Below are 27,803 nucleotides of genomic sequence, written 5' to 3' on the forward strand. Positions count from 1 at the left end.
ATTCCCTGTGGGATGAGGCTAATCTACTAATTCTTTCATATTCAGGACCTTATTTAGTATCAAAGTGTCAGCTCTGAGGGGTATTATTAGCCGTTTGCATGTTCAGCTCTAAAGCAGATCTTCTGCTTCAGGCTAGAAAGGAAAATTCGGAATTAAAAAACAATAATGGTAAGTTGTCTGTGGATATGTATCATTATATCCAAGAGGAAAAGAAAATGCCTGAAGACTCTGGTCCAAATCAGAGGTTACTTGCCAGCAGTGGTGTGATTGCTGCTTTCGTGTTACCCCTTCACTCCCCATAAAGTTGGGTGGAGCCCCTGTAGATCCTCAAAGATGTCCCAGGTGAACCGTCTAACTCCAGAATATCATCATAGCTCAAAGTAAGGAGACTTTTATACACATGCATGGAAATGTGTGATGATATAGTCATTTATGGGCTCGAAGCTAGAGCAGATTGTGTAGTAATGTTCTGTGCTAGCAGCGTACCCTAAAGGGTAATGAAGGCAATGAAGTGTTGTTATTGAAATTTACTTTCTAGCGAGTTTCTTTAGAGAATTAAGCTACAATCCACAGGCTCTGAACTATGGCTCAGTTTGAATTTGATAAGGCTTCAGAACTTCGGGACCTTTTTTCAGTGAATTTTTGCCTCTGCTATGTATCTAGGAAAACTAAACCATTTTTTTTTTCTGTCCTAGGGTCGTCATGTTAAAACGGGACAGCTTGCAGCCATTAAAGTTATGGACGTCACTGGGGTAATGTATTCCTCCTTCCTTATTTCACCTAGTCAATATTTTAAATGCAGTTGGTTTTCATTGACATGTATTGGTGTGATATGGCCCATGCAAAAGGTTCAGGGCTACCCCCAGACAAATTATTTATAGTTTCAAACCCATGTAAATAGTAGCTGTGGCATCGTAACGTCCCATTTGGACCACTGCCTGGAACCCACACCTTCCTAGCACTAGACTCATTGTATTTATTTACAATTTAATTTCTAGCCCACCCCTCCCCTCAAGTGGGCTTGGGGTGGTTTACAATAACAAACAGAAAAATTAAACACAATAAAACACACAAGTGCTCTGCCATTCTACCAAACACCATTATCTAGCTGGCAGTTTTTGATTATTGCAGAAGTGGAATATATCCCAGGGGAGGGGGGAAAGCCTAGATGGAGAGGAGAGGAGAGGAGAGCTCACATAGTTCTGAGCCCCCCTGGCCTCAACTATAAGCCTGGTGGAAGACTTCCATTCTACAGGCTCTGCAGAACTCTGACAGCTTCATTAGGGCCCAGATCTCAACTGGTAACTCGTTCCACCAGACTGGAGCCAAGGCTGAAAAGCTGAATCTCTTTGGAGCCAAGAATCAGCAATAATTTAATATTTGTGTATCATAATGCTTTTAAGGGATCATATTGGAAGAGGTGGTCCCTCAGGTGTGGAACTTCATTGCCTTTCTTCTAAATCTCTTCCTCATTTCTGTCGCTGACCAATATGCTGGTAAACAATACCTTCTTTGCGTGTTGAAAACAATTTCTCCATTTCAGTTGCTCCATGTCCCCAATCATGGCAACTAGAATGGTGTGTCATATGGAAAAGGGTAGCAATGTTAGTCTGTTGCAGCAGAATAAAACAAAAGTCCAGTGGCTGTTTAAAGGCTAACAGCTTATTTCAGTGTGAGGTTTCCTGAGTTACAGTTCAGTTCCGAAGAAAGTTGATTTTTTCCCCTCACGCTCTTCCCTTATGCTCTTCCCTTGGCTTCCCTTCTTCTGTTGCGTACCCCCCGGGGTCCCCAATCTGTTTGAGCCTGTGGGCACATTTGGAATTCTGACATAACATGGGTGGGTGCAACAACAAAATGACTGCCACAAAATAGCTGCCACAGGGGGCGGAACTAGCTGCAGAATGATTAGCATCTGTCACACGGGGCAGCTTCTTGTGCCATGATGGAAGCTGCTGCCAAAGCAACATTTAAAACAATAAAAATCTTTAGTAGTCAGTCAGAAGCCTTGCTGGGCCAAAGCCTTACGTGACCCTGTTCACTTCCTAAAAACAGTGGGTGGGCACCAGAAAAGGTGCTGGTGGATTCCTGTGCATATCACATACCACATGGGGATGTGTGTTCATTCAGCAGTTGTACTTTTAGAAAATGTCTTACAGCAAGCACATAAACATGGTCACCGAGGAATTTATATGACCAAAGGAACAGGGATTTTCAAAGTTCCACATGGCACCCATGAATACCACCTTGAAGTCTTTCTTCAGTTTCAGCAGCCTTAAGCATGCTTTTTTTTGTGCAAATCAGGTTAAACGGAGTTGGAACGCCAGGAGACCCTCATAAAACTGTAGTTGCTGTGCTACTTAACACCTACCAGGCAATCTAAGGATGCGTCTAGCATTAAAACAGCAGTTCTGCACACTTTCACTTGGTTTTCTAATTGCTCCAGCAAGCAGGATAAGCACCCCTCCTCAGTTCTTCAGCAAAACCTGTTCAAATGCAATGTGAGAAGACGGTAACTGCAAAGAAATGACCCTTTAAAATGCCATCTATCGTCTTTAATGCTTTGCCTTACTGGTCTTTAATGTCTTGCTGTACTCAATGGCAAATTTCCCGGCTGCAGCAAGTTGGAACCCACTGTCTCAGTGTTGCTCTGAGTCATTTTACCCAAAGTAGGAGAAATACACTTTGGGCTACTCATATGAAGAAGTCATTAACATATTGAGAGTCAAAGTTCTGCACCTCCCAAGTAGAAGAATGGGCGCATGGGGAGTGTGCTCATTCAGCAGTTGTACATTTAGAAAAACGTCTTACAGCAGGCGCATAAACATGGTCACCGAGGAATTTATATGACAAAAAGAACAGGGATTTTCAAGGTATTAAGCTTGTTATTCCTTTAATAGGGGGAAAATAAACTACATGCTTGCCAAAAAGCCACAGGGGAAGAAAGTATAAAATGACTAAAGCTTTTGGAAGCATGAGCACTTTGGAGGGCTGCTTAATGAGAGCCTTCGTTCACCAGAAATTATACTGGTTTTCCGCCTGATTGTTAAGTTTCTTGTATGGAAATCCATTGTGAGATTTTCGGAGCTTGCTTATCTTTAAAACCCAATTAAAATTGTAGTGTATAGCAGTGGTCCCCAACCTTTTTATCACTGGGGACCACTCAACACCGGGGACCACTCAACGCCTTTTACTGAGGCCCGGTGGGGGGGTAGTTTACTCCTCTACTCTCAACCACTGCCCTAACGCTCTCTGATCGCTATGGCAATGTTTAAACATCCCTTCAAAATAAGATACAGACACACCACAACAGTGAAGTGTGTTGTAAAGGGCTGGGGGGGATGAAGTAAAGGGCTGGGGGGGGGAGAAGGCGTCCTTCGGGGCCCACCTCCAGTTAGTTGACGGACCACATGTGGTCCGCAGCCCACAGGTTGTGGATCGCTAGCGTATAGGGTTCAGCCCAGTTCCATCCACTTTACCGTTTGAAAGAAATAACAGCGGTCACATAAAGAATAATGTGGAAGCCATCAGCAGACTCCCAAGGCGAGCTCAGACCTGGAAATGGTAGCTGTGGTATTCTTGACATGGAAACACCACTGAAAACATTGGCGAGCTCATACCATGTGATAGCAGGCCTAATACAGTAAGTAGCCAACAGGTGCATGTGTCATGGGTGAAAAGCTTACCCATGAAGCTTTAGGGCAGGGGTAGTCAACCTGTGGTCCTCCAGATGTCCATGGACTACAATTCCCATGAGCCCCTGCCAGCATTTGCTGGCAGGGGCTCATGGGAATTGTAGTCCATGGACATCTGGAGGACCACAGGTTGACTACCCCTGCTTTAGGGTATATAGAAATCTATAAAGAGCCACGAGATAGGTGGAAGCCATTTCTTATGGGAACACAAGTTGAGTTCTGGGGCACATTCTGATATGACAATTCTCTGCCATGAACACAGCTGGCTTACAAGCTATGACCTTCACTGCTGGCTATTTGCCCACAAAATCCTTTATGTTTGGCTTGGGTGAGGCTCCTGCTAGGAGTGGTGCTGGTGGCTTGTATCCTTCTTCCATATCATGTGATCCAACTCATTGGAGAAAGCAAGGATTGGTCAGGGGAAAAAGGAAACCAAGCTAACAAAGAATGTGGTGGTCAGATACGATCAAAATGGACACCGGTCAGAACATTACACAACTAAATGAAGCAGTGCAAGATCAGAAATCATGGTGGCAGTTGTGCCATAGGATCGCCAATAGTCAGACTTGAATGAACAGCTAACATCATCAGCCCCCCTTTAAAAAAACCTGATTTTTTTGGGGGGGGGGGATGGAAACTACTTTCCTTTTAAATTGAAACTTCTTTTACTGATTGAACAAGAAATGCATCATTTATAACTTAGAATATTAAAATGCAGCATAATTATGAAATGTAAATGTGTTCATTTTCTATAGGAAAAATTGCAAGTACACCTAACATTTGAGAACAAGTTGCAGAGTGCAATACCCTATTCCAGGGGTGGCCAAACTGAGCCAGAATTTGGCCACCCCTGCCCTGTGCTACCATAGCACATGCAATTTTTGTCATTTGGGTGGTAGGAAGATATAAACGTTGGCAATTACAATTTCTGTACACTGTTCAAGCAGAAACTCTGTTTTGCTAAGAACATCCTGGTTATGAATGCGTCCCCACAAGCTTGCTATATTTTACGTGCTTCCTATCAGTGGTCATGGTCACTCTCTGTGTGAGGCATTTCTTCCTTCCGTCTTTGTAAAGAAAACCTGGAATAGTTCCTTCCTAAAAGAACACATAATAACATAATACGTCTTGCTCAGAAAGTGCTGTGTGGATGAGATAATGGCCGTGGTTAGGATTAGGCCCCCAGACAACACTGGTATGATCAAGCAGTTTTGTTCTTAAAGAAATAATCCCCAAATGCCTTGGTCATGAGCCTTTCGTGTGATGTTTTGGACATGTCTATAAATATGGGCCTTCTGTAGTAACTCCCCTATGGGGGGGAGGGAAATCTCATAGAGGAGTTTTGAACTTGCCACCATGGCCTCTGATAGAATGTTATGATGTTTGTCCCCAGGTGGGATCTGGGGATCCCCCGGTTTTACTGTTCATCTCCAGGCGACAAAGATCAGTTCCCCGGGAGAAAATAGCTGCTTCGGAGGGTGGACTCCATAGCATTCTACTTCACCGAGGTCCCTCCCTGCCCCAAATCCTGCCCACCTTTAATATATATTCCCTGTCATGTAAGAAGATCATAGTCTGACGAAGGGTGCTTGCACTCGAAAGCTCACGCCTTGAATAAACCTTTGTTGGTCTTAAAGGTGCTACTGGACTCTGATTTTATTGTGCTACTTCAGACCAACACGGCTACTCATTTGAATCTGAGCATTATGAGTTCTTTGATCTTCCCCGCATTGGGGACTGTGCATGAGCAGGCCTGCTATGGGGAAGGTTTTTTTCCTATCTAAAACTCACCAAGGGGATTCCTTGGTGAGCAAACACTGTTGACTTCTAGAAAACAAGACAGAACCCAAGGCCTTTAAGGGAGCGCTAAATGAATTGATTGTCTACATACTTAGGGATCTGCAGGTGATAACCCCAAGGAAATAGTTCAAACAAGATTAAAAATATTTGTGTATGCCTTGCTAAGAAGAAAAGAAGAGTTAGTACTTATATGCAGCTTTCCTCTACCAGAAGGAGCCTCAAAGTGGCTTGCGTTCTCTTTCCCTTTCTTCTCCCCACAGCAGACGCCCTGTGAGGGAGGTGAGGCTGAGGGAGCTCTGATATTACTGAAGAAGCAGAATAGTTGGTTTTTATATGCCACTTTTCTCTACCAGAAGTCTCAAAGTGGCTTACAGTCGCCTTCCCTTTCCTCTCCCCACAACAGACACCCTGTAAGGAGGTGAGGCTGAAAGAGCCCTGATATCACTGCTCGGCCAGAACAGCTTTATCAGTGCTGTGGCCAGCCCAAGGTCACCCAGCTGGCTGCATGTGGGGGGGGGGAGTGGGGAATCAAACTCAGCTCATCAGATTATGTTGGTGCTCCTAACCACTACACCAAGCTGGCATTGCATGTAATGCAATGTCACCTTTTCCCATGTTACTGTTGGTGGGAGGTGCAACTGTGCTCAGGGAATTCTGCTATTCTTACTGAATGGTCCTGGAGCTCTCTAAGGACTTTAGTTTTATTGGTGCTGGCGCTTTTGCGGGTCCCTTTGGTTACTGTTGGCATCAAGTGATACCTTGCATGCGTGAAGGAACCGATCTCACACTACAAAGAGAACATTCTGTCTCTCCCAGTATTCCAGCTAGGAACATGCTTTTCAATGGGGCCAATGGTTTTTAGTGGTTTGTTCACCCCCTGCTAGGAGTCGTCAATCTGCGAGGAACTTTAGTGATATATTTACATGTGTGAATCATCCCTTCTTATGCACCCTGTGTTTTGGGAGGCATGCAGACATAAATGGAGGTTGTTTCCGAGACAGTATTAATTTGGTTCTTTTTTTGTTTTCCCCTCGTGACATTTCCTTAAGCTCTTTAAGCACTCTGCTTGCCTTCTGTAAATTCTCTCTCAGCGATTACAAGGCTTCAGCCCCTCCCTGTAATGCTTCATAAAGAAAACCTCACTTCCTCTCCACACTCAATGTGACATCTGGCTGCGAGCTGCAGTTGGTTCAAAAGAGCCTGGGTGTGCAGTTTTTAGTTGAACGCCAGGGTGTCTTTCCATTTTCTGGTCCATAAAATAAAAGTGAAACCAGAACCAAACAGATGGCATTCAGAGGGTGTGTGTGGGGGGGAAGAGTAGAAGAAGAGAAAGGCAAGTGGTGTTGTATTTCTGGTGGGACATGAGGAGTCCACTTCGATGTCAGGCCTACCTTCCCAAGAATCAATGATCTTTCGTGCCCTGGCATTAAGGGGGAGATCATGGCTCAGTGGCAGAGCAGCTGTTCGGCATGCAGAAGGTCCCAGGTGCAGTCCCTGGCATCTCCAGTTAAAAGGCTCAGGATTTAGGTGATCGGAAAGACTTTAGCCTAGAGATCTGCTACAAGTCTGAACAGACATTACCACCCTTGATGGACCAAGGGTCTTTTTCAGTATAAGGCAGCATCTTGGGTGCATTGGTTTAAAATAGATCAAAATACAGTAAATGAGATATTTATAAAAAAGCAACATAAAAAAAAGTGGAAGGGGGGGAGACAGAGAAATGAAAGACTGAGATGAGCAGAATTATATGAAGGGTATGGATAGGAAAAGAGAGAAGGCTGATTCAGCAGGCTGAAGGGTTGGGAAACTGTGGCAGGCATAGGGTTGTCAGTGTTGGGTTGGATAATATCTAGAGACTTTAGAGGTGGAGCCCGGAGTGGGCAGGATTTGGGCCGGTACAAAAGAAGAAAGACCATTGTGTAATGATAACACAATGAGCCTCTTGTGGCGCAGAGTGGTAAGGCAGAAGACATGCAGTCTGAAAGCTCTGCCCATGAGGCTGGGAGTTCGATCCCAGCAGCCAGCTCAAGGTTGACTCAGCCTTCCCTCCTTACGAGGTCGGTAAAATGAGTCCCCAGCTTGCTGCTGGGGGGTAAACGGTAATGACTGGGGAAGGCACTGGCAAACCACCCCGTATTGAGTCTGCTATGAAAACGCTAGAGGGCGACACCCCAAGGGTCAGATATGACCCGGTGCTTGCACAGGGGATACCTTTACCTTTACCTTTAATGGTAACACAACCAAAGAAGATTTTACAGAATATAGAAAAAGTTTATGCAATGCTTTAAAAGCACAAGCATAACATTGCAGTTTTGCCGGAAGTGTTGTGTAACTGTAGGAATGGCACTGGAAAGTCCAAATCCAAACAAGGAACCGGTGAAGCCTGTGTTTGGCTTGTGACTGCTTCCTCAATGGAACCCAACCAAAAACCTTACTGCACAAGAGGCCTCTAGAAAACATCCAGATCCTGGTAATGACCTTCAGGGTTTTATTGCAGAGTAACAGTCCTTAAAGAGCCTCTTGTGGCGCAGAGTGGTAAGGCAGCAGACATGCAGTCTGAAAGCTCTGCCCATGAGGCTGGGAGTTCAATCCCAGCAGCCAGCTCAAGGTTGACTCAGCCTTCCATCCTTCCGAGGTCAATAAAATGAGTACTCAGCTTGCTGGGGGGTAAATGGTAATGACTGGGGAAGGCACTGGCAAACCACCCCGTATTGAGTCTGCCATGAAAACGCTAGAGGGCGTCACCCCAAGGGTCAGACATAACCTGGTGCTTGCACAGGGGATACCTTTACCTTTAACAGCCCCTAAAACATGAATCCTTCTCGTGGTTTCAACCACCATTAAAGTCTGTTAACTGGTCTAATCCAAGCCATATTGTAACTGTTTTGAAGATCAGGCATGCCACGTCTGCCACATCCCCAAAACTCAAAGTCTAATGAAGTTTTATCAAAGCATCCGGGGTAGTTTGAAAGGGGGTGCAGTGTAGTAAGTAAGAGTAAGAGATTGAGCAAGGGGATGAGCAAGGCAACTTCAGGGCAAGTCCTTCGAGCAAGAGAGAGGACTTCTGGGACTTTGGTCAAGAAAAACAGGGCAGGAGCTGTGGCCACCATCCTTTCTTGTCCCCACTGCTTCTTTGTGTGTGTGTTGGGGAGAACTCTCCTGCTTCAGGAATTTGAACCTTTTGGCCTACTTGCCAGAGTGTCACGACCACATTAAGAACTCTGAACCATAAGACAGAGAAATAATTATAGCCAAGAAACCAGACGTTGATTTTGTGACATGAGACGTATATTATATATATATTTCTTTTTATCCAGGATGAAGAGGAGGAAATCAAACAAGAAATTAACATGCTGAAGAAGTATTCTCATCATCGGAATATTGCAACGTATTATGGTGCTTTCATTAAAAAGAATCCTCCAGGAATGGATGATCAGCTTTGGGTATGCATACTTCCCCCCCCGCCCCCATGCCTCTATTCTTCTCATTTGCTATAGTTTAGTATACTACCTCTGTACATATAGTACTCCATGTTCTTATGACCTTGCCTGTTGAAGCTGAGGGGGTGCTGATTGTTCCTTTGACATTTTGTAGAATTCAGTTGTGTGTGTGTTTTTAAGAAACTGTTCCTCTATTACCTTAGGTCACCCACACGTTATTTTACGAGAGAGAACATTTCTTTTCTCCCCGTTTGAAATGGAAACAGTGCCCTTTTTTCACGATGCGCTAAATTTAATATAATGTAGATTGGGACTCTATGCTAGTAGAAAAATGTTACTAATGCGCAGTGCTGCTGTTTCTTGTGCTACGTTTCGTCTACTTTCTCTAGAACAGGGGTAGTCAACCTGTGGTCCTCCAGATGTTCATGGAATACAATTCCTACGAGCCCCTGCCAGCATTTGCGGGCATGGGAATTGTAGTCCATGAACATCTGGATGACCACAGGTTGACTACCCCTGCTCTAGAACATTTTCTGGTATTTCTATTCTGTGTTTTCCCCCTTTCCCTGTTCCTCACCATTGGCTGCTGATGAAAGGAGAAACATGTGGCGTAATATCGGGGACCCAGCATTAATTGTAGCAGAGACAACGATGAGAACCCCTCGAAAACAATGTGGTCATTTTGGCAGTTGTCCTGCATTTCTTGAATGGTCTACTTTTACAACTCGTACAGAAATAATTAATTTTCTTCTTTACAGGCCTGTGCTCCAGGCTTGTCATTCAGTTTTTTAAAAAAGAGTACCGTGTTTCAGGCTTTTAATCATTTCTCAGTCCTGTGTGAAAGCAATAAATTATTGCATATTTGTCCTGCCCATTTCCCAAAGTGTTCAGGAGGTAAAGGGCGCACAGGTTTTCCCCTTCCAACAGCAATGGTGTAAATTAGGGAGGGTTGAGAGACCATGGCCAACAAGCCATTACTGGATCAGGATTTGAGTTTGGGGTCTTCTCTAGATCCTAACTCAACACTGTAACCTCCACCCCACACCATCTCTGGGGATTAGTGCCCCCTGTACTGGCTCATAATTGGGAGCAGGACACCACATTTTGTCCTGTGTTCTCGGTCGCTACATTTTTAGGCAACTGATTGAATTAGAACTTGTGAGAATTCTGTCATCCCTGCTCCGGAGATAAACATTTGTTTACTTCCCCCCCATCACCTTTGTTGGAATAAAACTCTGCTGATAACGCCCGAGTAATTCTCTTTATCAACACTTCGTGAGGTTATACAGAAGCAGGAAAAAAGCGAGAACTCTTTCAATACAGATTGAAATCTCTTTCAAACAAGACTGGTTTCTGACATATTGTGTTGCCTTCACACTAGATAGGCACCTTCCCGTTTCCGCATTGCTCAGTAGCTGGGTGAGAGGGAGCAGCAGAGGGGAGAGATTAAAGGCTTGTTAGATGCACTCGCTGATTTCCTTCAAATCTGGATGCGGCAGGTAACAAATTCCAGCCTAAATTATTCTCCTGGAAACCTAGATAGAGGGCCACAGTCCTGGTGCAAAGAGAATGAGCAGAAAAGAAACCTTGATGAGTGAAAATCCGGAGCTCGGTGCTTTAAAAAGGATCCACTATTGCAGAGCTTAGCAGTTTCTGTTTTCTCAAAGGTGTGGAGTTTCCGCAACTGTGGGGGGTGTTTAAAAGGCTGCCATATAGAGCAGGGGTAGTCAACCTGTGGTCCTCCAGATGTTCATGGACTACAATTCCCATGAGCCCCTGCCAGCAAATGCTGGCAGGGGCTCATGGGAATTGTAGTCCATGAACATCTGGAGGACCACAGGTTGACTACCCTTGATATAGAGGATGGAGCAGAGTTGTTCTATCTTGGCCCAGAGGGACCAGAACCAGTGGGATGAAATGAATGCAAAAGTAATTCCATCTAAACACCTGGAAGAAGTTCCTGACAGTTAGAGCAGTTTCTCAGTGGAACAGGCTTCCTCCATCTTTGGAAATTTTTAAACAGAGTCTGGATAGCCATCTGACGGAGCGGCTGATTCTGTGAAGGTTCAAAGGGGTGGCAGGTTACAGTGGATGAACAATAGGGTTGTGAGCGTCCTGCATACTGCAGGGGGTTGGACTAGATGACCCCGGAGGTCCCTTCAAACTCTGTGATTCCAGGTAGCAGCCATTGGAAGACCAGAAGATTCATTTTGCCTGGTTAACCCAGCCCCAGCATCAGCTTCATCATAAAGCTCTCATCATTGGGAAGTGAAGATCCTTCAGTCATAGAACATGAGGACTAGCGTGTTAACATACAAAGTCCAAAAGAGAGGGGGTGTTAAAGTATGCAGCATTTTTGTTCAAGCACAGTTCTTTTCCAAATAAATTGTGGGGGACACATAGCATGGCCATGCCATTCAGAAGGCTGTATAGATGACAGCTGGTGTGACCATCAGTGCCTGGATGAAATTGCCTTTGGGACCAGATTTGACTGCCCCTTCCCAGTGGAGTAATTAATAGAAGTTGAGGTAGAGAAAACCAGGAACTTTCCAGCTAGTGGGGCCGTGTCCCCCCAAACCCCATATAGGATGCCTGATGACAAAGAGTAATAGGGGTGTTGGACACCAGTTGGAGAAGGCACCCCTGTGTGAAGAAATCCAGGAGGTCACCTTCAAATAACAGATTCCTCTAAAGGGGAAACAGTGACTGCGATTCAGTACTGCTGGTGAAGAGCTAAAGTTCCAGGCAGTGGCAGACCAGCTCTTGGATGCTCAGCATACTTTTGGGGGCTTTGTCCTCTGATGTAGGCAAGGGTGGGGGGAGACAGGGTGCTGAGTTCTAGACAGGCACGCTTCCCAACAACCTGTTCTCTATTTTACTGCAAGAGAACGAATAAGTAATCCACCAAGGGTTGATTTCATCCAAATCCTGTGTCAGTTATAATTCTGTGACCCAGAACATCCCACCCTAGTGATTTTGCTCTCGTCACGGTGCTCCTTGCCTTCGCCATGCAAACATTTTGTCTTTCCAGGAAGAGCTACCGTTTTACAAGAAGGACAGCTAATTCAGTGAAAGTGCAAAATACGTTCTCTCCAAAAAGGGCAACGGTGCTATCTTAGTAGTTGAACATGAGCGCTTCAGAGAGTACAAGTGTCAAGAGATAGGAGGAGGGCACGAGGTCATTTGGTAGCAGGAAACACTAGATGGAAGACATAAAGGCATTTCTTGGAAATGTTGGCCACTTGTGGAGCTAAGCTCAGACTTACAATTAGGCAAAGCTGGAAGAGTCCACAGAGGGCCACCCAGTCAAGCTCCCAACCTTAAAACACATGCTCTTGACAGGTGCTCATCTAATCTCCTCCTAAAAACTTCCAACAAAGGAGACTCCACCACACTCCAAAGCAGCATAGTCCATCTATGAACAGCCTTCATCATCAGAAAATACTTTCTAATATTTAAGTGGAACCTCCTTTCCTATAATGAGCCTCTTGTGGCGCAGAGTGGTAAGGTAGCCGTCTGGAAGCTTTGCCCATGAGGCTGGGAGTTCAATCCCAGTAGCTGGCTCAAGGTCGACTCAGCCTTCCATCCTTCCAAGGTCGGCAAAATGAGTACCTAGCTTGCTGGGGGGTAAACGGTCATGACTGGGGAAGGCACTGGCAAACCACCCCGTATTGAGTCTGCCATGAAAACGCTGGAGGGCGTCACCCCAAGGGTCAGACATGACTCGGTGCTTGCACAGGGGATACCTTTACCTTTCCTATAATTTGATTCCACTGCTCCTTGTCTCTAAAGCTGCAGTAAACATGTAGGCCCCCTCTTCAGCAGGTCTAACTTTTACGTAGTTAAACGGACCTGTCATATCACCCCTTGCCCTCCTCTCCTCTAAGTTACACATTCCCAACTCCCAGCCTTTCCTCATAAGGCATAGATTCCAACCCCTCAACCATCCTGGTTGCCCTTCTAGGAACATGTTCCAGTTTTTCAATATCGTTCAGAACTGGACACGATATTCCAAATGAGGTCTAACCAACACGGAATAGAATAGCATTATAACTTCCCTTGTTCTAGATTTTGTGCTCCTAGCAAAGCAGGTAGAGGACGGGAAGGCCTGGAGGATCATTGTCCATGGGGTCGTGATGGGTCAGACGCGACTTCGCACCTAACAACAAAGCAAAGCAGGCTGTTATCGCATTAGCCTTCTTAGCTGCCGTATCGCGCTGTTGGCTCATATTCAGCTGATTGTCCACGTGAATTCCTAAGCTGTTACAAACGCATCATGCCTGCATTGAAACAACTTCATTGGTTGCTCAGTTTAAAATGCTTCTTTTGACTTTTTAAAGAACTTCATAACCAAAGGACCAACTCTGTCTGTATGACCCGATGATTCAGACTTTCTCCTTTTTTGTATAGCTTTGGCTTGTTTTATTTACTTATTTAAAGCTTTTATTAGATGCCTTTCTCCCTTGGGGAACTCATGGCAGCTTGCGATGCAAATTAAAACAATAAAAAATACATAGGAGACCACCATTTAAGATTATGATTTAGGGCTGCCAGTAAGTAAAACTAAATTAGGCAAATGCCATCCTAAATAAAACTTCCTTCAACATTCTCCTAAAGGTTGGAAGTGAGGGGCCAGGTGCACTGCCCTGTGGAACCCTCCCTGGTGCCCATCAGATGAACTTCTTTGATTAATGGGACAGTCTTGAGGGCCTCTCCTTCTGATCTTAATTCTTAGACAGGAATATAAGGGAGAAGGCAGTCTTTCAGATAACCTGATCCAATGCTATGCATGGTTTTAAAGGCCATGCCCGCACCTTAAATTGGGCTTGGTAGCCAGTATAATTGCTGTAATATCAGGGTCACATGCTCCTGGTAGCTTGCTCTGATTAGCCATGTGGCTGTAGCATTCTGCACTACCTGCACCTTCTGAATGTCCTTCCAGGGTGGTTCCAAGTAGAGAACATTACAGTAGTCCAGTCTAGATGTCACTAAGGCATGGATCACTGTGGGTAGAGTTGAGTGAACTGGGAACATGTGCAGCTGATGCACCAGCCAAAGTTGGGCAAAAACAGAGCCACTGCAGCCAGCTGTTTTTCTTAAGGTGACTCCTGAGAAAAGCAGTACTCCCAAGTTGCAAACCTGGCTTTTCAAGGATGTTAGATGGGTATCCTTGTAGACATCTTGGATGTAGTGCCAGTTTGGTGTCGTGGTTCCTTCCCCCATATATTGGCTGGTACCACTGTAGAATGGCCAAATTATTTTCTAAAATGGCACCAGCATCCCCAAATAATACCCATGGATGCAGTACCTTCTGCTTTGACTCTCTGTTGCTCTCTGTTGGAGGAGTTGGCTATGAAAGCTTGCAATGGCTTGCATAGATAAAGTGTTGTAAAATGGTAGCTGTTCAGAGTATTGGGTGATGAGGAAGAAACAACCACTTTCTCTTTGTCTCAACCTCTTGGCCACAAGGAGCAGATCTCTTAGGAAGCCAGTCTGCATCTGTTGGGTTCAGCAGTTTGATTTAGTCCACTGCGTTACCCTCCCTAGCCCCACTTTGTCATTCTTTGCTGGGTTCTACAAGATCACAGCACTGAAAATATCCATACATATCCAGGGTTAATACATGCCCAGGACCTAATCATGAAGACACTAGGAACATGACAGCCAAGCAGCCCTGAACTGCGCGCAGAGTGAAAAGACAAGACAAAATCCGTTCTGCCCACATTGGTATTCCAGAGATGATTCTGGAAATATTATTGCAAGCTCTGGAGCCCTTCTTTAATTTTAATATGTTAACACAAAGCATACATCCACAGTGCAGTATAGGTGCCACTCTGCTGGATGTTTGTCATCTGTCCTTACTGTCCAGGGTGTATTGAAGTGATTAACTGAAAGGAGCTGCTGTGCATGTACAAATAGCACTGGCTCTTTCATTGCCCTGCTGCTGATTGTAGAATCTGGTGCTGTACAGCAGGCAGGCAGACGGAGCTCCAGGCTGGTGAAAGCTGGGGGCAGAATGCGGGTGACAGAGCTGTTCCCCAGAGGAGGAAGAGTCACTCGCCTTCCTGTCAAAAGAGGGATTGCTTCCATGGCAACCTTCACAATTTAGATTTAGAATGGTTGGTAGATTTAGAATGAAAGGATGGGAGGGGGGGTGTAGAAAAAATACATGTACAAGAATGAGCATTCTGGGGAATTGGTTTCCTGCCCTCTTTCCAAGGTGAAATTAAGATAGCAATTTCTCATAGACTTTCCTCACAATGTATTGCCGAAAGAGGACATCTTACCTACTCTGAACGCCACTAGCCTCTGACCTTGGTTAAACCATACAGTGATTGTTTTGAATGATCCAGTTCCTTTTGCTTAAGAAGATTTTTGTATTTACATCTGAGTGAATTAAGAGCAGAAGCTATTGGTATTTGAGTGGCAAAACTTTCTTGTATAGGATACAAGTTCCTTCCTGGCTATCTTACATTCAGCATCAAACCAACTTTTATTCGGATATGATAAATTATTTAAAGGTTTGTCTTTGGAATACAATGATTTAAAAGTGTCACTAAAGCCATAACAGAGCAGGGGCTCTAGAATCCTGGAGAAAAGGAGGTTGAGAGGGGACATGATAGCCCTCTTTAAGTATTTGAAAGGTTGTCACTTGGAGGAGGCTAGGATGCTGTTTCTGTTGGCTGCAGAGGAGAGGACACGCAGTAATGGGTTTAAACTTCAAGTACAACGATATAGGCTAGATATCAGGAAAAAAATTTTCACAGTCAGAGTAGTTCAGCAGTGGAATAGGCTGCCTAAGGAGGTGGTGAGCTCCCCCTCACTGGCAGTCTTCAAGCAAAGGTTGGATGCACACTTTTCTTGGATGCTTTAGGATGCTTTCAGCTGATCCTGCGTTGAGCAGGGGGTTGGACTAGATGGCCTGTATGGCCCCTTCCAACTCTATGGTTCTATGATTCTATGAATCCTCTCTTACATCTCTGTGTGAAAGGGTATAGGAACAATAGCAGATTGACATGTTTAAGAGGAGGAGCCAACTGTAAAGGATCCAGTCCAAGCCGGAATCACTCTTCAGTGTCTTCCTAAAATCATAGCCTCTTATGATACACAAACACTTTCAAGAGGTCAGGAAGAGCCTGTTCCAGACTGCCTGAGGTTCTGTGAGAGTTTGAACAAGACTGGCCTGAATGGGAATCTAATATGATGCAAACATCAGGAAAGAAGGCACTGCTGAGATTTTCAGGACCAAGGAGAGTTCCCAGGAAAGGAGACCTTACTCCCAACAGCCTTTAGACCAGGGGTAGTCAAACTGCGGCCCTCCAGATGTCCATGGACTACAATTCCCAGGAGCCCCCTGCCAGCGAATGCTGGCAGGGGACTCCTGGGAATTGTAGTCCATGGACATCTGGAGGGCCGCAGTTTGACTACCCCTGCTTTAGACAAACCAACTGAGTTCATCCATACTGAAGCAGTCATGCCATTTGTCCAAGCATTTCTTCAGAGCTGAGAGCTAGGAAGAATTAAAACTTCAGAGCTTTGGCCTGAAACTGTGCACTGCTGTGTAAACCCGCTGGCATCTTCACTAGGAGCTCCATGGAGGTATCCTAAGCCCCAAATTGGTAAATAGTTCATGTTTGGGTAAATTTATTTCCCGATTTCAGCAATAAAACTTGGGAGAAGCCCACCTTCCTACTCTGTACAGTGTCCTTCATCCATGTTATACACAGTTTCCCAGCCTAGAGAACGGGAATAGGTTTACTTCAGAGGTGAAGTTTTGTTATAATGAGGAATGTTACAAGACCGGTCTGTGGGCTATGTTAATTTCATTGTTCCGGTAACATGGAACAATGTTTTTTGTTTATACACATACACAAACTTAATTTGTTCCAAAAATACTTTGCATCTCTCAATTAAAACTTTCCCAAAGTGGCAATCAGATTTTTAAATAAATAAAAGTAACTCATTGGGGTGGGGTATTTATTTATTTGTTTGTTTGTTTGTTTGTTACAGTTCCTAAGTTACATCAGTTAATCACAGTTATAAGAACCTCAAGAAAAGGGGCAAAATATTTAATGTATCAGAATCAGCTAAGATGTGTACTCAACCAGAATTAACCAAGTCATGTTCTCTAAGCCTCTTTTAAATAGCTATGACTTCCTTTTTTCATAGGGGGAAAAAAGGAAATGTTTTCCCCAGGAGTTCATTCCAAAGATGTGTTGCAACATCTGGGAAGACCTGTAGTAAAGTGCCACCTTCCCTATCTCAGATGGTAAAGGGACACATATCAAGGTCCCAAGTTTTGCTTTGAGAGGCTGGGAAATTGTTTATGGACAGAGGCAATCCTTGGTGCAATCAGGAATACATTGTTGGATATGATTAATATTTTGACATCTTTTTACTTAATGCATTTATGGCACAACTAACTGGATCTGCCTCTCATTTGGCAGTTAGTTGTGTCCCAGTCTTCCATTTGCTCTGGATCTGCTTAGTAGCACCAACATGACATTGTGTGAATAGTCTCTCATAAGCTAGCCTGGTTCTTGTTAAATCTTTAAGGTGTTATATTTTATTCAGGCATTTTTACTACACTGGTTGAATGGGGTGCATCATGCAAATTGCTAAAAATATTCATCTTTGAAAAGTCAGAACTCAAAGACAAACAGCCCTGTCGATTTGAGGAAGCCAACCTAGCTCAAGTTAATCAATGGACTGGATACTGTTAATGACATTGAATCCCATCAGTTCAATATTTCGTGACTGCAATGTGTCATAGAATGCATTTGTCATTTTCTGTCACTTCTTAATTAGGAACTGTTTGCACATAGAGAGAGATGCTTTGTCTCTTTGTAGCCTCTTGTGAGAATACGAATGGTTGTAGAGGCTTTATGTTATCATACTTGGATTCTCTGAATGCCGGTCCTTGTTTATTGTGATGCACACAAATGTGCACTGTCCTTTTCAGCTCTGAAAAAATCCATTGGCTGGTGTTAGAGATGCTGGGTCAATACAGTAGGAATATATAGGACTAGGCAGGTTTATAGGACTTTTTCGCGTTTCATGGCTTTCATAGACCATTTATGCACTGGAGGTTTCATGCTGGTCTGCAGGCTGGAGTTTTAGACGTGGCAGGTTGCCCCACCTCTTCCTGCACCCACGCAGGGGAGCATTTGGCATGGAACACCTCATCTGCCCCCGATTTGTGCTCCTGCATGGGAGCTGGGGCAATGAAGTTCCCAGTGCGTAATTGGTCTTACTGAGGCCAACATGAAGCAACTGTCAGCCGTTTCCTTCATGGACTGCTGATCCTGTGGAGAGTTTACATTTGTCTGGGTTATATCATACAAAATATTTGAAAAGGGAATTGATAAGTATATAGAAACTGTGATTTCAAGGTCCCACTCCTAAAATACTGATGCACCATGTTGCCCATCAGTAATTCCACGTAGCCCAATTCCATGGCCCATCAGTAACTAACATAGCCCAGCAGTAACTAAGGTAGTAACTAACTTGTGGCGAGAGGAAAGGGAAGGTGACTGTAAGCCGCTTGGAGACTCCTTTGGGTAGAGAAAAGCGGCATATAAGAACCAACTCTTCTTCTTCTTAAGATAACTGCATCAGTAATAGATGAATAGATGCACACATCAATATCTTTGATTGTGCTGATCCACTCTAAATGTTGTGAATGTAAATTTTTAAATTCATGAGTGGTTGGAATTCAGCACTTAAACAAGTAAATAAATTGTGAAGCCTGGGATTCTAAGGGCTGGCCCACATTAACTGGGCATCACTGCAGCATCGTTATAAACAGAATCTTTAGAAGTTTTATCCTTTCCGAGGGGGTGTGGTAACAACCACTCAACCGGTAGCAATCATGCCAGTCCATATAGTGTTTAAAATGGTCCTTCTGTCTGGAAAAAAAACTGAAAGGGAAATGAACCTAAGAACAATCAGAAATATTGCCGAAGGGGCTTGTAGTAGAAGTCTACACAGTTCTATCGTTCTCATACAGAATTTATTTCCTTTATTCTATTAAATACTGCATTCTATTAAAATATTCTATTCAGGCTATCCGTGGTACCCCATTAAGCCTACATTATGTTCCAAAAGGACAGTCCCTTAACTAAATCATCTGAGCCATTTGTTCAGAAGCAGACAATTTTATTCTTTTGTCAGCTCCTGATTTAAGTGCTGTAAGGCTATTTTTCCTAAAACTGTGAAGGCCATTGTCCACACTCGTAATTATCACTCATAGGCCAATTTTATTTTATTTTTTTAGTGAAATAGGGTATATATTTAGAGATGCACACAAAATCTGTCACCCGAATATCCTGAATTGTGATGCATCATGGAGAAGAAGAGCTGTGTTTATATACCCCACTTTTCACTACCCAAAGGTGTCCCAAAGGGACTTAAAAGACTCTTTTCCCTTCCTCTCCCCACAACAGACACCCTGTGAGGTAGGTGAGGCTGAGAGCTTTAACAGGACGGCTCTGTGGGACCAGCCCTAGGAGAATTGTGACTAGCCCAAGGTCACCCAGCTGGCTGCATGTGGAGTGGGAAAGGGGAGAGGGGAATCAAATGTGGTTCTCCAGATTAAAGGCCACTGCACTTTAACCACAACACCAGGGGTAGTCAAACTGCGGCCCTCCAGATGTCCATGAACTACAATTCCCAGGAGACCCCTGCCAGCATTCACTGGCAGGGGGCTCCTGGGAATTGTAGTCCATGGACATCTGGAGGGCCGCAGTTTGACTACCCCTGCACTACACCATGCTGGCTGTCACTGGGGACAAAGGACCCTACTTGTATCCTATGAAAGCAGATGGTGTGTATAAGTCTGTGTGAGAGAGTTTGGAGCTGCATGCAGGTATTCCTGTTTTATTTTCTAATTGATTGGGAATTTTGCACAATGGCAGCAGGAACGTCCCTCCTCTAGGTATATAGGCTCCATTTTTAAACATGATGCCAGTTAGGCACACCACATCCTATGTGAACTGGGTGATCGGCCCTGCAATGTGGCTGTGTGTGCTAATGCGCATGCCAATGCAACACCCATTGGGGCTATGGACCTCTGGCTTCCAAAGCAACTGTAGCCTCTTTGCATTCCTAGCAGCCTAGTTTATTTTAGACACAGCGCCAAGAGCAAAGTGCCAGAGGCCTTAAAATCAGACCGCAAGTGGACAGATATTTGTTTTAGTGCATTTTTTGTCATGCCCATCCTCCAAGGCACTCACCATGGTACATAGCATCCTCTTTTCTCCCATTTTCATCTTCACAACAACCCCATGAACTACATTAGGTTGGAAGAGAGTGGTCGGCCTTTATTCACCCAGCAAGCTTCATGACGGAGTCCTCCAAGCCTCTCAGATCTTGCTTTATTCCAGGTCAGACTCTTGGCCTGTCGAGGTCCCGCTTGTCCAGTCTGATAGACAGCAGCTCTACAAGGTATAGGTTTCTCATATCCCCTGTGGCCTGATCTTTTTGATCAGATGCTGGGAATTGACCTGCAGATGCTGGGAATTGAGCCAGGGACCTTCAGTGTGCTGCCCAGACGCCTTATCACTCCACCATGCTGTCTCTTGCCCTACCCACCCACCCACTCACACTGTGTGATGCTACATGTCACAATCCCATATCCTTGCAGACTTAATTGCTTTGAGCCCGAGTCTTCCAGAACCTAGCCCGATCTTCTAGCCACTAGAATACCCGGCCTCTTTCCGCTGAGTTGCTTGCTAGTTATGTTCTGCTCTTCCCCTTTGTAAGGCTCGGTCCCTCTTCACACTCTCCAATCCACGCAACTGCATGGGTACCACTTTCGGCCCCTGCTTGGTTTTCTACAGCTTTAATAGAAAGCCAGGAGAATCTGAGCCATTCACTCCGTGGGTCTTCTTCAACACTGCCCTCATTCCCCTTCAGCTCCCAGTCTGTTAAATAGGAATATTTATGATCCATCCCCTGAGGATGTTGGGAAGGGGTGAATGCCACGAAGACTATAAAACATTTTGTACTCCGATCTGCAGCCGGAATTACATAAATAACGCTAGTTTCTCTTTACTGTGACTCCTTCCGACTTTTGACCCCCTCCCAGGACAAGAACTTGAACGCTGCAAGCGGAGGGACTTGCTGTTACTTTAACAATCGCCTTTTCTCTTCCCGTGGCATTGCCAACTGCAGTGTGTTCTGCTGGGTTATTGTAACCCAGAGGATGCTTTCTGTTTAATTATAATAATTGCACTTTTGTTTCCTTTGCCAGCTGGTGATGGAGTTTTGTGGCGCTGGCTCTGTCACCGATCTGATCAAGAACACAAAAGGGAACACACTGAAGGAGGAGTGGATCGCCTACATCTGCAGGGAGATTTTACGGGTACGTGTCCAAACGCAGCAAACTGTCGCTCCGCCTTTCAGTGACTGCATGTGGTGCTGAGACCCAGTGCAAATGTAATTCAGGCTCTCTCCGAGGTGGTTTGCAAATTCTCCCTGTCCCCAAGACTAATACCCTCTTTCCCTTGAGCTGTATTAACCATTGCCTAGCGTCATGTTTGTAAGACTGGTTAACGCTGAATAATTTCTTTGAACCAGGGTTTTCTCTTAATGTTAAAGTATATTTGGTGCAGACCAACAAGGGAAGGGAGTGGCAAATTTACTTTGTGGGAGGGGGAGATGGACTGGCAAACTACTGTTTATGGGGGGGGGGGGACAAAATGGCTGCATAGGGTCTCTTCTTTTGCTTTTAGTTTCTTGGAAAAGGCATAGCCTAGGAGATGACGTCTGAGCCTTAGTAGATTGTCAGAGAGGGAAAGTTTCTACATGCCCTTTATGTGTGTGAATGATTTATGAGTACTTAAATAGGATGCATAATATATGAGCGAGAGTCAGTGCCCATTGGCTCTCTTCCTTCCTTGGCTTTAACCCTGTTGTGGCAGGGGGGAAGCATCCCTCGTTAACGTTAATAGGAGCAAAGATGTATCCAATAGAAGAATTGCTTATCGCTTCAAAGATAGGAGCATCTTTTATCTCCGGAAAGTTTCTGCTTCAAAGTTGACCCGATGTGGACTTAGTTCAGGACGGCTGCATTATGGGAAATGGTAACTGATATGAGTAGCTCATCGCAATTTGTGCTGCAATGAGGCTGGGAATGACGCTCCGTTAAATGTGTTGCACATTTCCTCGTGGAAAGCAATTGTGTGCAGCTGATACCATTCATATGTAATAAGAAGCCAGCTTGCAGCATTGTCACGTGTTACAGTATACATGTGCGTTCTCCTCACTTTCCCTTAGGGCAGGGGTAGTCAACCTGTGGTCCTCCAGATGTCCATGGACTACAATTCCCATGAGCCCCTGCCAGTGTTTGCTGGCAGGGGCTCATGGGAATTGTAGTCCATGGACATCTGGAGGACCACAGGTTGACTACCCCTGCTTTAGGGAACTTTCATAGTGTGTTGAATCTGACCTTATCCCAAACTGCTCTAGGGAGCAGTCCGATCCAAAACCAAGACGAACACACTGATGATAATGAATTATTATTATTATTATTATTATTATTATTATTATTATTATTATTATTATTATTCCCAAGGGCACTGGGTGGGTAACAACATTTCCCCAAACAATAGAACAATATTATAATGTAATACTTATAAACAATATTAACCAGATCAGTCAGCGTGAAGAAAACATGCTCTAATTATCTTTTTAAAGAAATATGACACATCGCCAAGCAAGTGTTTAATGTGCACAACCCCCCCCCCCCCCCCCCAATTCTCAGGCACTGCCTGGGAAAACGGGAGAGCGAGGATACATTTAAAGCAGGCCGAATTTTAACAGGCTGATTCAGACCATTTGAAGGCAGGGAATGGGAGGTTCGGCTCGGATGACCACAGTTCACCCACTTCTTTTTTTACCAGTCTGCACAATGTCCTCATGTTGTGGTTGGGCAGACCATATCATGGCCATGGGTGGATCTCTCCACTTTCCTCTAGCACAATGCTCCCCAATATTTTTATCACTGGGGACTGGTCAACACTTGACAATTTTACTGAGCCCTGGGGGGGGGGGGGGAGGAAGAGATAGTCTTTTGCCAAGGGACTGGCTTTATTGTCCAGCGCTGCGTGCATGCATGCTCTTAACATGCTCTTGGTTCTGCTCCCAGAGTTAAGCCACCAGTGCAAAATTAAGAGAAAGAAGGAAGTTTAAATGCTCCGATTGCAAACAGAAATAAGGTCTCAAAGACACTCCCAGAGAGGCCCTTGCGCTTTGGTGGGGACAAAGCACGCTTGCTCATTTACAGTAAACACTTCCAGTTGCTGCACTTTTGCAACTCGATACGAGAGGCAAGCGACACAGTGTGGCTAATCAATTATTGTATCGACTTTTTATTTCTGTCTCAGGAAGCCACTGTGATACACACACTGGTTTAAATTTGCAAACAGGGAACCCAGTTCCTTAAAATAGGCCAAGTGCAAAGAGGCAGGTTCTAGCTCAGGGGTAGTCAAACTGCGGCCCTCCAGATGTCCATGGACTACAATTCCCAGGAGCCTGGGAATTGTAGTCCATGGACATCTGGAGGGCCGCAGTTTGACTACCCCTGTTCTAGCTGTTGAATTGTTCTAGTAATTGATGCTGCGTCCAAGTATCAAACGCTCACTCAAGTCAGCTGGTACAGCTGGAAGATGTGCAGTTGCCTGGATTTCGCCTCATGATAATCATGTGTGAAGTGAACTGTGTTTTGTACCTCCAGTGATTTGAGAGGACGGTTCGTGAATCTGACCCTGTGATCTGGCACAAACAAAACTCTACCTGATCTTCTCCTAACTATATAAAGTTGTTCTGACTGAGCAGTAATATCAGGGCTCTCTCAGCCTCACCCACCTCACAGGGTGTCTGTTGTGGGGAGAAGAAAGAAAAGGCAACAGTTAAGCCGCTTTGAGACTCCTTCGGGTAGAGAAAAGCATCATATAAGAACCAACTCTTCTTCTTCTTCTTCTTCTTCTTCTTCTTCTTCTGCTTCTCCTTCTTCTAATTGACTAGGTGTATCCTGTTGGCTCCTCCCTCACCTTTCTTGGTGGTCACCTGGGCATTTCCCTCTTTCCGTGGCTTATCGATCTTTGCCTCTAAGCATGAGGCAAAATAATATTTACCCTATACTCAGGTGAAGCCTTTGAGCTATGCTTTCTCAACCAGGGTTTTGTGAAATCCAGAGGTTTCTTGACAGCCAGGGAAGAGTTTCCTGCCTGGGTGGGAGTTAATTAATTTTTAATATATTTTAAAATGTGTTAAGCATTTATCAGGTGACACAACCATATACGGTCATGTTGACTTGCCTTCCCCTCCCAAATAGCCCCTAATGGGCCTAGAGGGGGTGGGAAAGGGAGGGGCCGTGAGTGGACGTGTACACAGCTATGCTCCCAACCAACACCACTTCTGGAGTTTCTCGAAGCCTGAAAAATGTTTTAGGGGTTTCTCAGTGGTAAAACAGTTGAGAAAGTCTGGTGTACAGAGACCCTTTGTTTAAACAAAAGAATATTGGTTGGTTCCTATAGTTTTTTATGAAGAATAAACCAGAAAATAACCTCAATCAATGGTCTTTTAAACAAAATGCCAGTGTGAATTTTTTTTTTTGATTTTGTGTGTATCCGAGATCAATTAGTCTTATGCCGCCCTCATCTACTGAAATGTGAAATATCACCCTTGTCGCAAGCTGAAACTAGTTCAAGGATCCTTAATTCTCCTTGAGAGATTGACACCCTTAATTAGTACCAGTGATTAAATTCATTATTTTCACAGCTTTGTTCCTTATCTCAATATCCAGGGCATGGTTATGCCGTTGTCTTCTCCCTATTCTCTGTGTGTGTTTATTAGCTCCTTACCAAAGAGATTTTCTCTGTTTAAGTACAAGATACTTGAACCCTAGTCGGATTTATGTCCAGCATCTGTCAAGGTTGCTCAAGCTTTTCCAAGGATCGGTTTATGTAAAAAAAAAAAATGTCGATACCAACCCAAATCAGCATTATAACAACATAAAGTCTGCAAAAATAATGAAAGTCCCTTCCAGTACTTTATTTTAAGCAAGAAATTAAAATCTGTATACTAAATGAGGAGGTTCCTATGGCAATTTGTTTTAGTTGGAGAGACTTCTGAAGAAAGGGCAGCATCTCCAGGTATCTAGCAAACAGAGCTTTGATTATCAAAAGTTTATATCCCAAAAAACCTTGTTGGGGTCTCTAAGGAGCTACTGGCCTCAAATCTAGCTAATCTGTAGATGGTTCCCCTTATAAATCACAGGACACTTCTGAAGTTGATGTGCTGCAGATTCAGGGCAAACCCAAGGAGGTCCTACTTCAGTGAAAAAGTATGCTTGCGGAATATAACTGGGGGAACTCAGATGCAAGATGTATTAATGGCAATTCCTTCACCAGACTTCAAAGTAGAACATCTACAAACTACAAGTACAACGATATAGGCTAGATATCAGGAAAAACATTTTCACAGTAGTTCAGCAGTGGAATAGGCTGCCTAAGGAGGTGGTGAGCTCACCCTCACTGGCAGTCTTCAAGCAAAGGTTGGAGCCACACTTTACTTGGATGCTTTAGGATGCTTAGGGCTGATCCTGCGTTGAGCAGGGGGTTGGGCTAGATGGCCTGTATGGCCCCTTCCAACTCTATGATTCCCAAATCACAGTGAGGCCTTTTAAAAACTATGGTAGAAGAAAAAAAATGGAAACATGCAATATTTATTGAAGAAGTCGGTGACTGTTTCATTGTCCAGGAAAGCACATTCTCTGCATGAAAGAAGACCCAGGATCTAATGTCCCTGATTAAAAAGGACCTTGAAGAGCAGTGCTGCAGAAGACCTGCCCAAGGCCTTGGAGAGCTGTCGCTTGAAGGGAGAGACAGTGCTGTGCAGGGGTACCGATGGTCTTATTTAATAGCGGGTGGCTTCATCTACACTCATGTTAAAGACCGCATAAAACTGCAGTATCCAGAGCATAAAATCACGCAAAACCTCTTTAATAACCACAACACAGCCTGGTTTCTTGTGCAAATTGCAGCCCTGATGTAATGAAAATAAAATGACTTAATAAATGCTGGCGGTGACAGTGAAAATCATTTCCAGTTTCAAAATGTGAATGCTAATGCGAAATCTAAAGCTGATACGAGTTTAATCATGAAAGAAACCCATACTTTACTGGAATGGCAATTTAGGTGGATACTGCCTCTAAACTGTGAGGTGTAGATGCGCAAAATAAAAAGGGGGCTTACAAAAAGAAAGAAAGAAAGGAAAAGAATTAATGGACTAATAAAAAGGTACAAAGGCAAGCTGGTTTAACTCTAGCCTTAGAGACAAGCTTTTAATATGAGCTATGATTCGATTAGTACCTTGTACAAGCTGCTGTGTGCTTGTGCTGGCTTTTTGTTTTTGTTTTCCCCCCCTTGAGCATTAATTTCATCAATTTTTCATGCAGTCTGGAATTTCAGTTCCTAGGTAGAGGTAATAAGGAGGCAAGAGGGTTCTGATGCCCACTCACACATGGGCTGTTTGGGGAAAGCAAGGGAATGATTCAGCCAAAGGACTTGCTTGAAGTGGGAGAGATTTAAGCAATCGTGCCTGGATTGAGTCCTTACTCCTCAGTCAGGGTTATATCCGTCTTTGGCAGAAGCTGAAGGTGTATTTGTGGGTAGACAAAAATATTTAGGAAATGGGTTCTGGGCACCCCAAGGTGAAATTTTAAATGGGTGAAACCAAGATCGGATTTTTTAAAAAGGTGCTAGGGATTATACGTACAATCGTCAGCTCCGAGTTTGGGTAGGGTTGCCAGTTCTGGGTTGGAAAATGCCTGGAGATTTTTGGGGTGGAGCTGGGAGTAGGTGGGATTTGGGGCAGGGAGGGACCTCAGTGGAGTCCCCCCTCCAGAGCAGCCATTGTCTCCAGAGGAATTGATCTATTTAGTCTGGCGATGACCTGTAATTCCGGGAGATCCTGTGGTCCCACTTGGGGACTGGCACCCCTAAAGTTTGGGGAATTCCTGAAAAAATTGGGGTTGGAGACTGAGTAGAGTGAGGTTGGGTGTGGGGGGAGTGTGTTCAGCAGGATGTAATGTCATAGATTCACTGTCCAAAGCAGCCATTTTCTCTAGGGCAGGGGTAGACAACCTGTGGTCCTCCAGATGTCCATGGACTACAATTCCCATGTAGGGAATTCCCATGTAGGACTAGTCCATGGACATCTAGAGGACCACAGGTTGACTACCCCTGCTCTAGGGGACCTATCACCTGGAGATCAGCTGAAACCCCAGAAGCTCTCCAACTACCTCCCGGAGTCTGGCAACCCTAATTATACCTCTCCCTCACTAAATTCTTCCTGCTCAAAGATGAGTTTACTAGGAGACAACTTTGACTCCTTATAGCTTTGGAACTATGAAGATGCAGCTGTCTGGACTAGACCATCGCTGTATAATATGTATGCCTGTTTGTACGTGCGAATATGAAACTGTCTCATTCTAACTCATCTCACAGGTCTAACTACTGGCCCACTTTGTCTCTTGTGACTGGCATCAGCTCTCCAAACTCAGATGCACGAGAGCCTTGTGCTGAATACACCAGGGGTTAAACCTTGGGATGTGTGTTTTGCCACTGAGCAGCAAGTCCCTTTCCTGAATATATCAAAATATAAATAGCCATATGTTCATGCACTGTAAGGTAAAGGTAAAGGTATCCCCTGTGCAAGCACCGGGTCATGTCTGACCCTTGGGGTGACACCTTCTAGCGTTTTCATGGCAGACTCTATACGGGGTGGTTTGCCAGTGCCTTCCCCAGTCATTACCGTTTACCCCCCAGCAGTAAGCTGGGCACTCATTTTACCGACCTCGGAAGAA

General features: G+C 44.5%; 1 protein-coding gene across 6 annotated transcripts in view; it reads left to right on the forward strand.

Moving 5' to 3' along the window:
* Nucleotides 1–27,803, forward strand: part of TNIK (TRAF2 and NCK interacting kinase) — a 315,869-nt gene that overhangs the window by 162,315 nt on the left and 125,751 nt on the right. For all 6 annotated transcript variants that reach the window (XM_077348406.1, XM_077348407.1, XM_077348408.1 and 3 more), the window contains exons 3-5: nt 696–752; nt 8,810–8,935; nt 21,186–21,296. In XM_077348406.1, coding sequence (XP_077204521.1) covers nt 696–752; nt 8,810–8,935; nt 21,186–21,296 — 294 coding nt within the window. The remainder of the gene's footprint in view (nt 1–695; nt 753–8,809; nt 8,936–21,185; nt 21,297–27,803) is intronic.

Source organism: Paroedura picta, chromosome 8, assembly GCF_049243985.1.
Source record: "Paroedura picta isolate Pp20150507F chromosome 8, Ppicta_v3.0, whole genome shotgun sequence".
NCBI classification, from domain to species: domain Eukaryota; kingdom Metazoa; phylum Chordata; class Lepidosauria; order Squamata; family Gekkonidae; genus Paroedura; species Paroedura picta.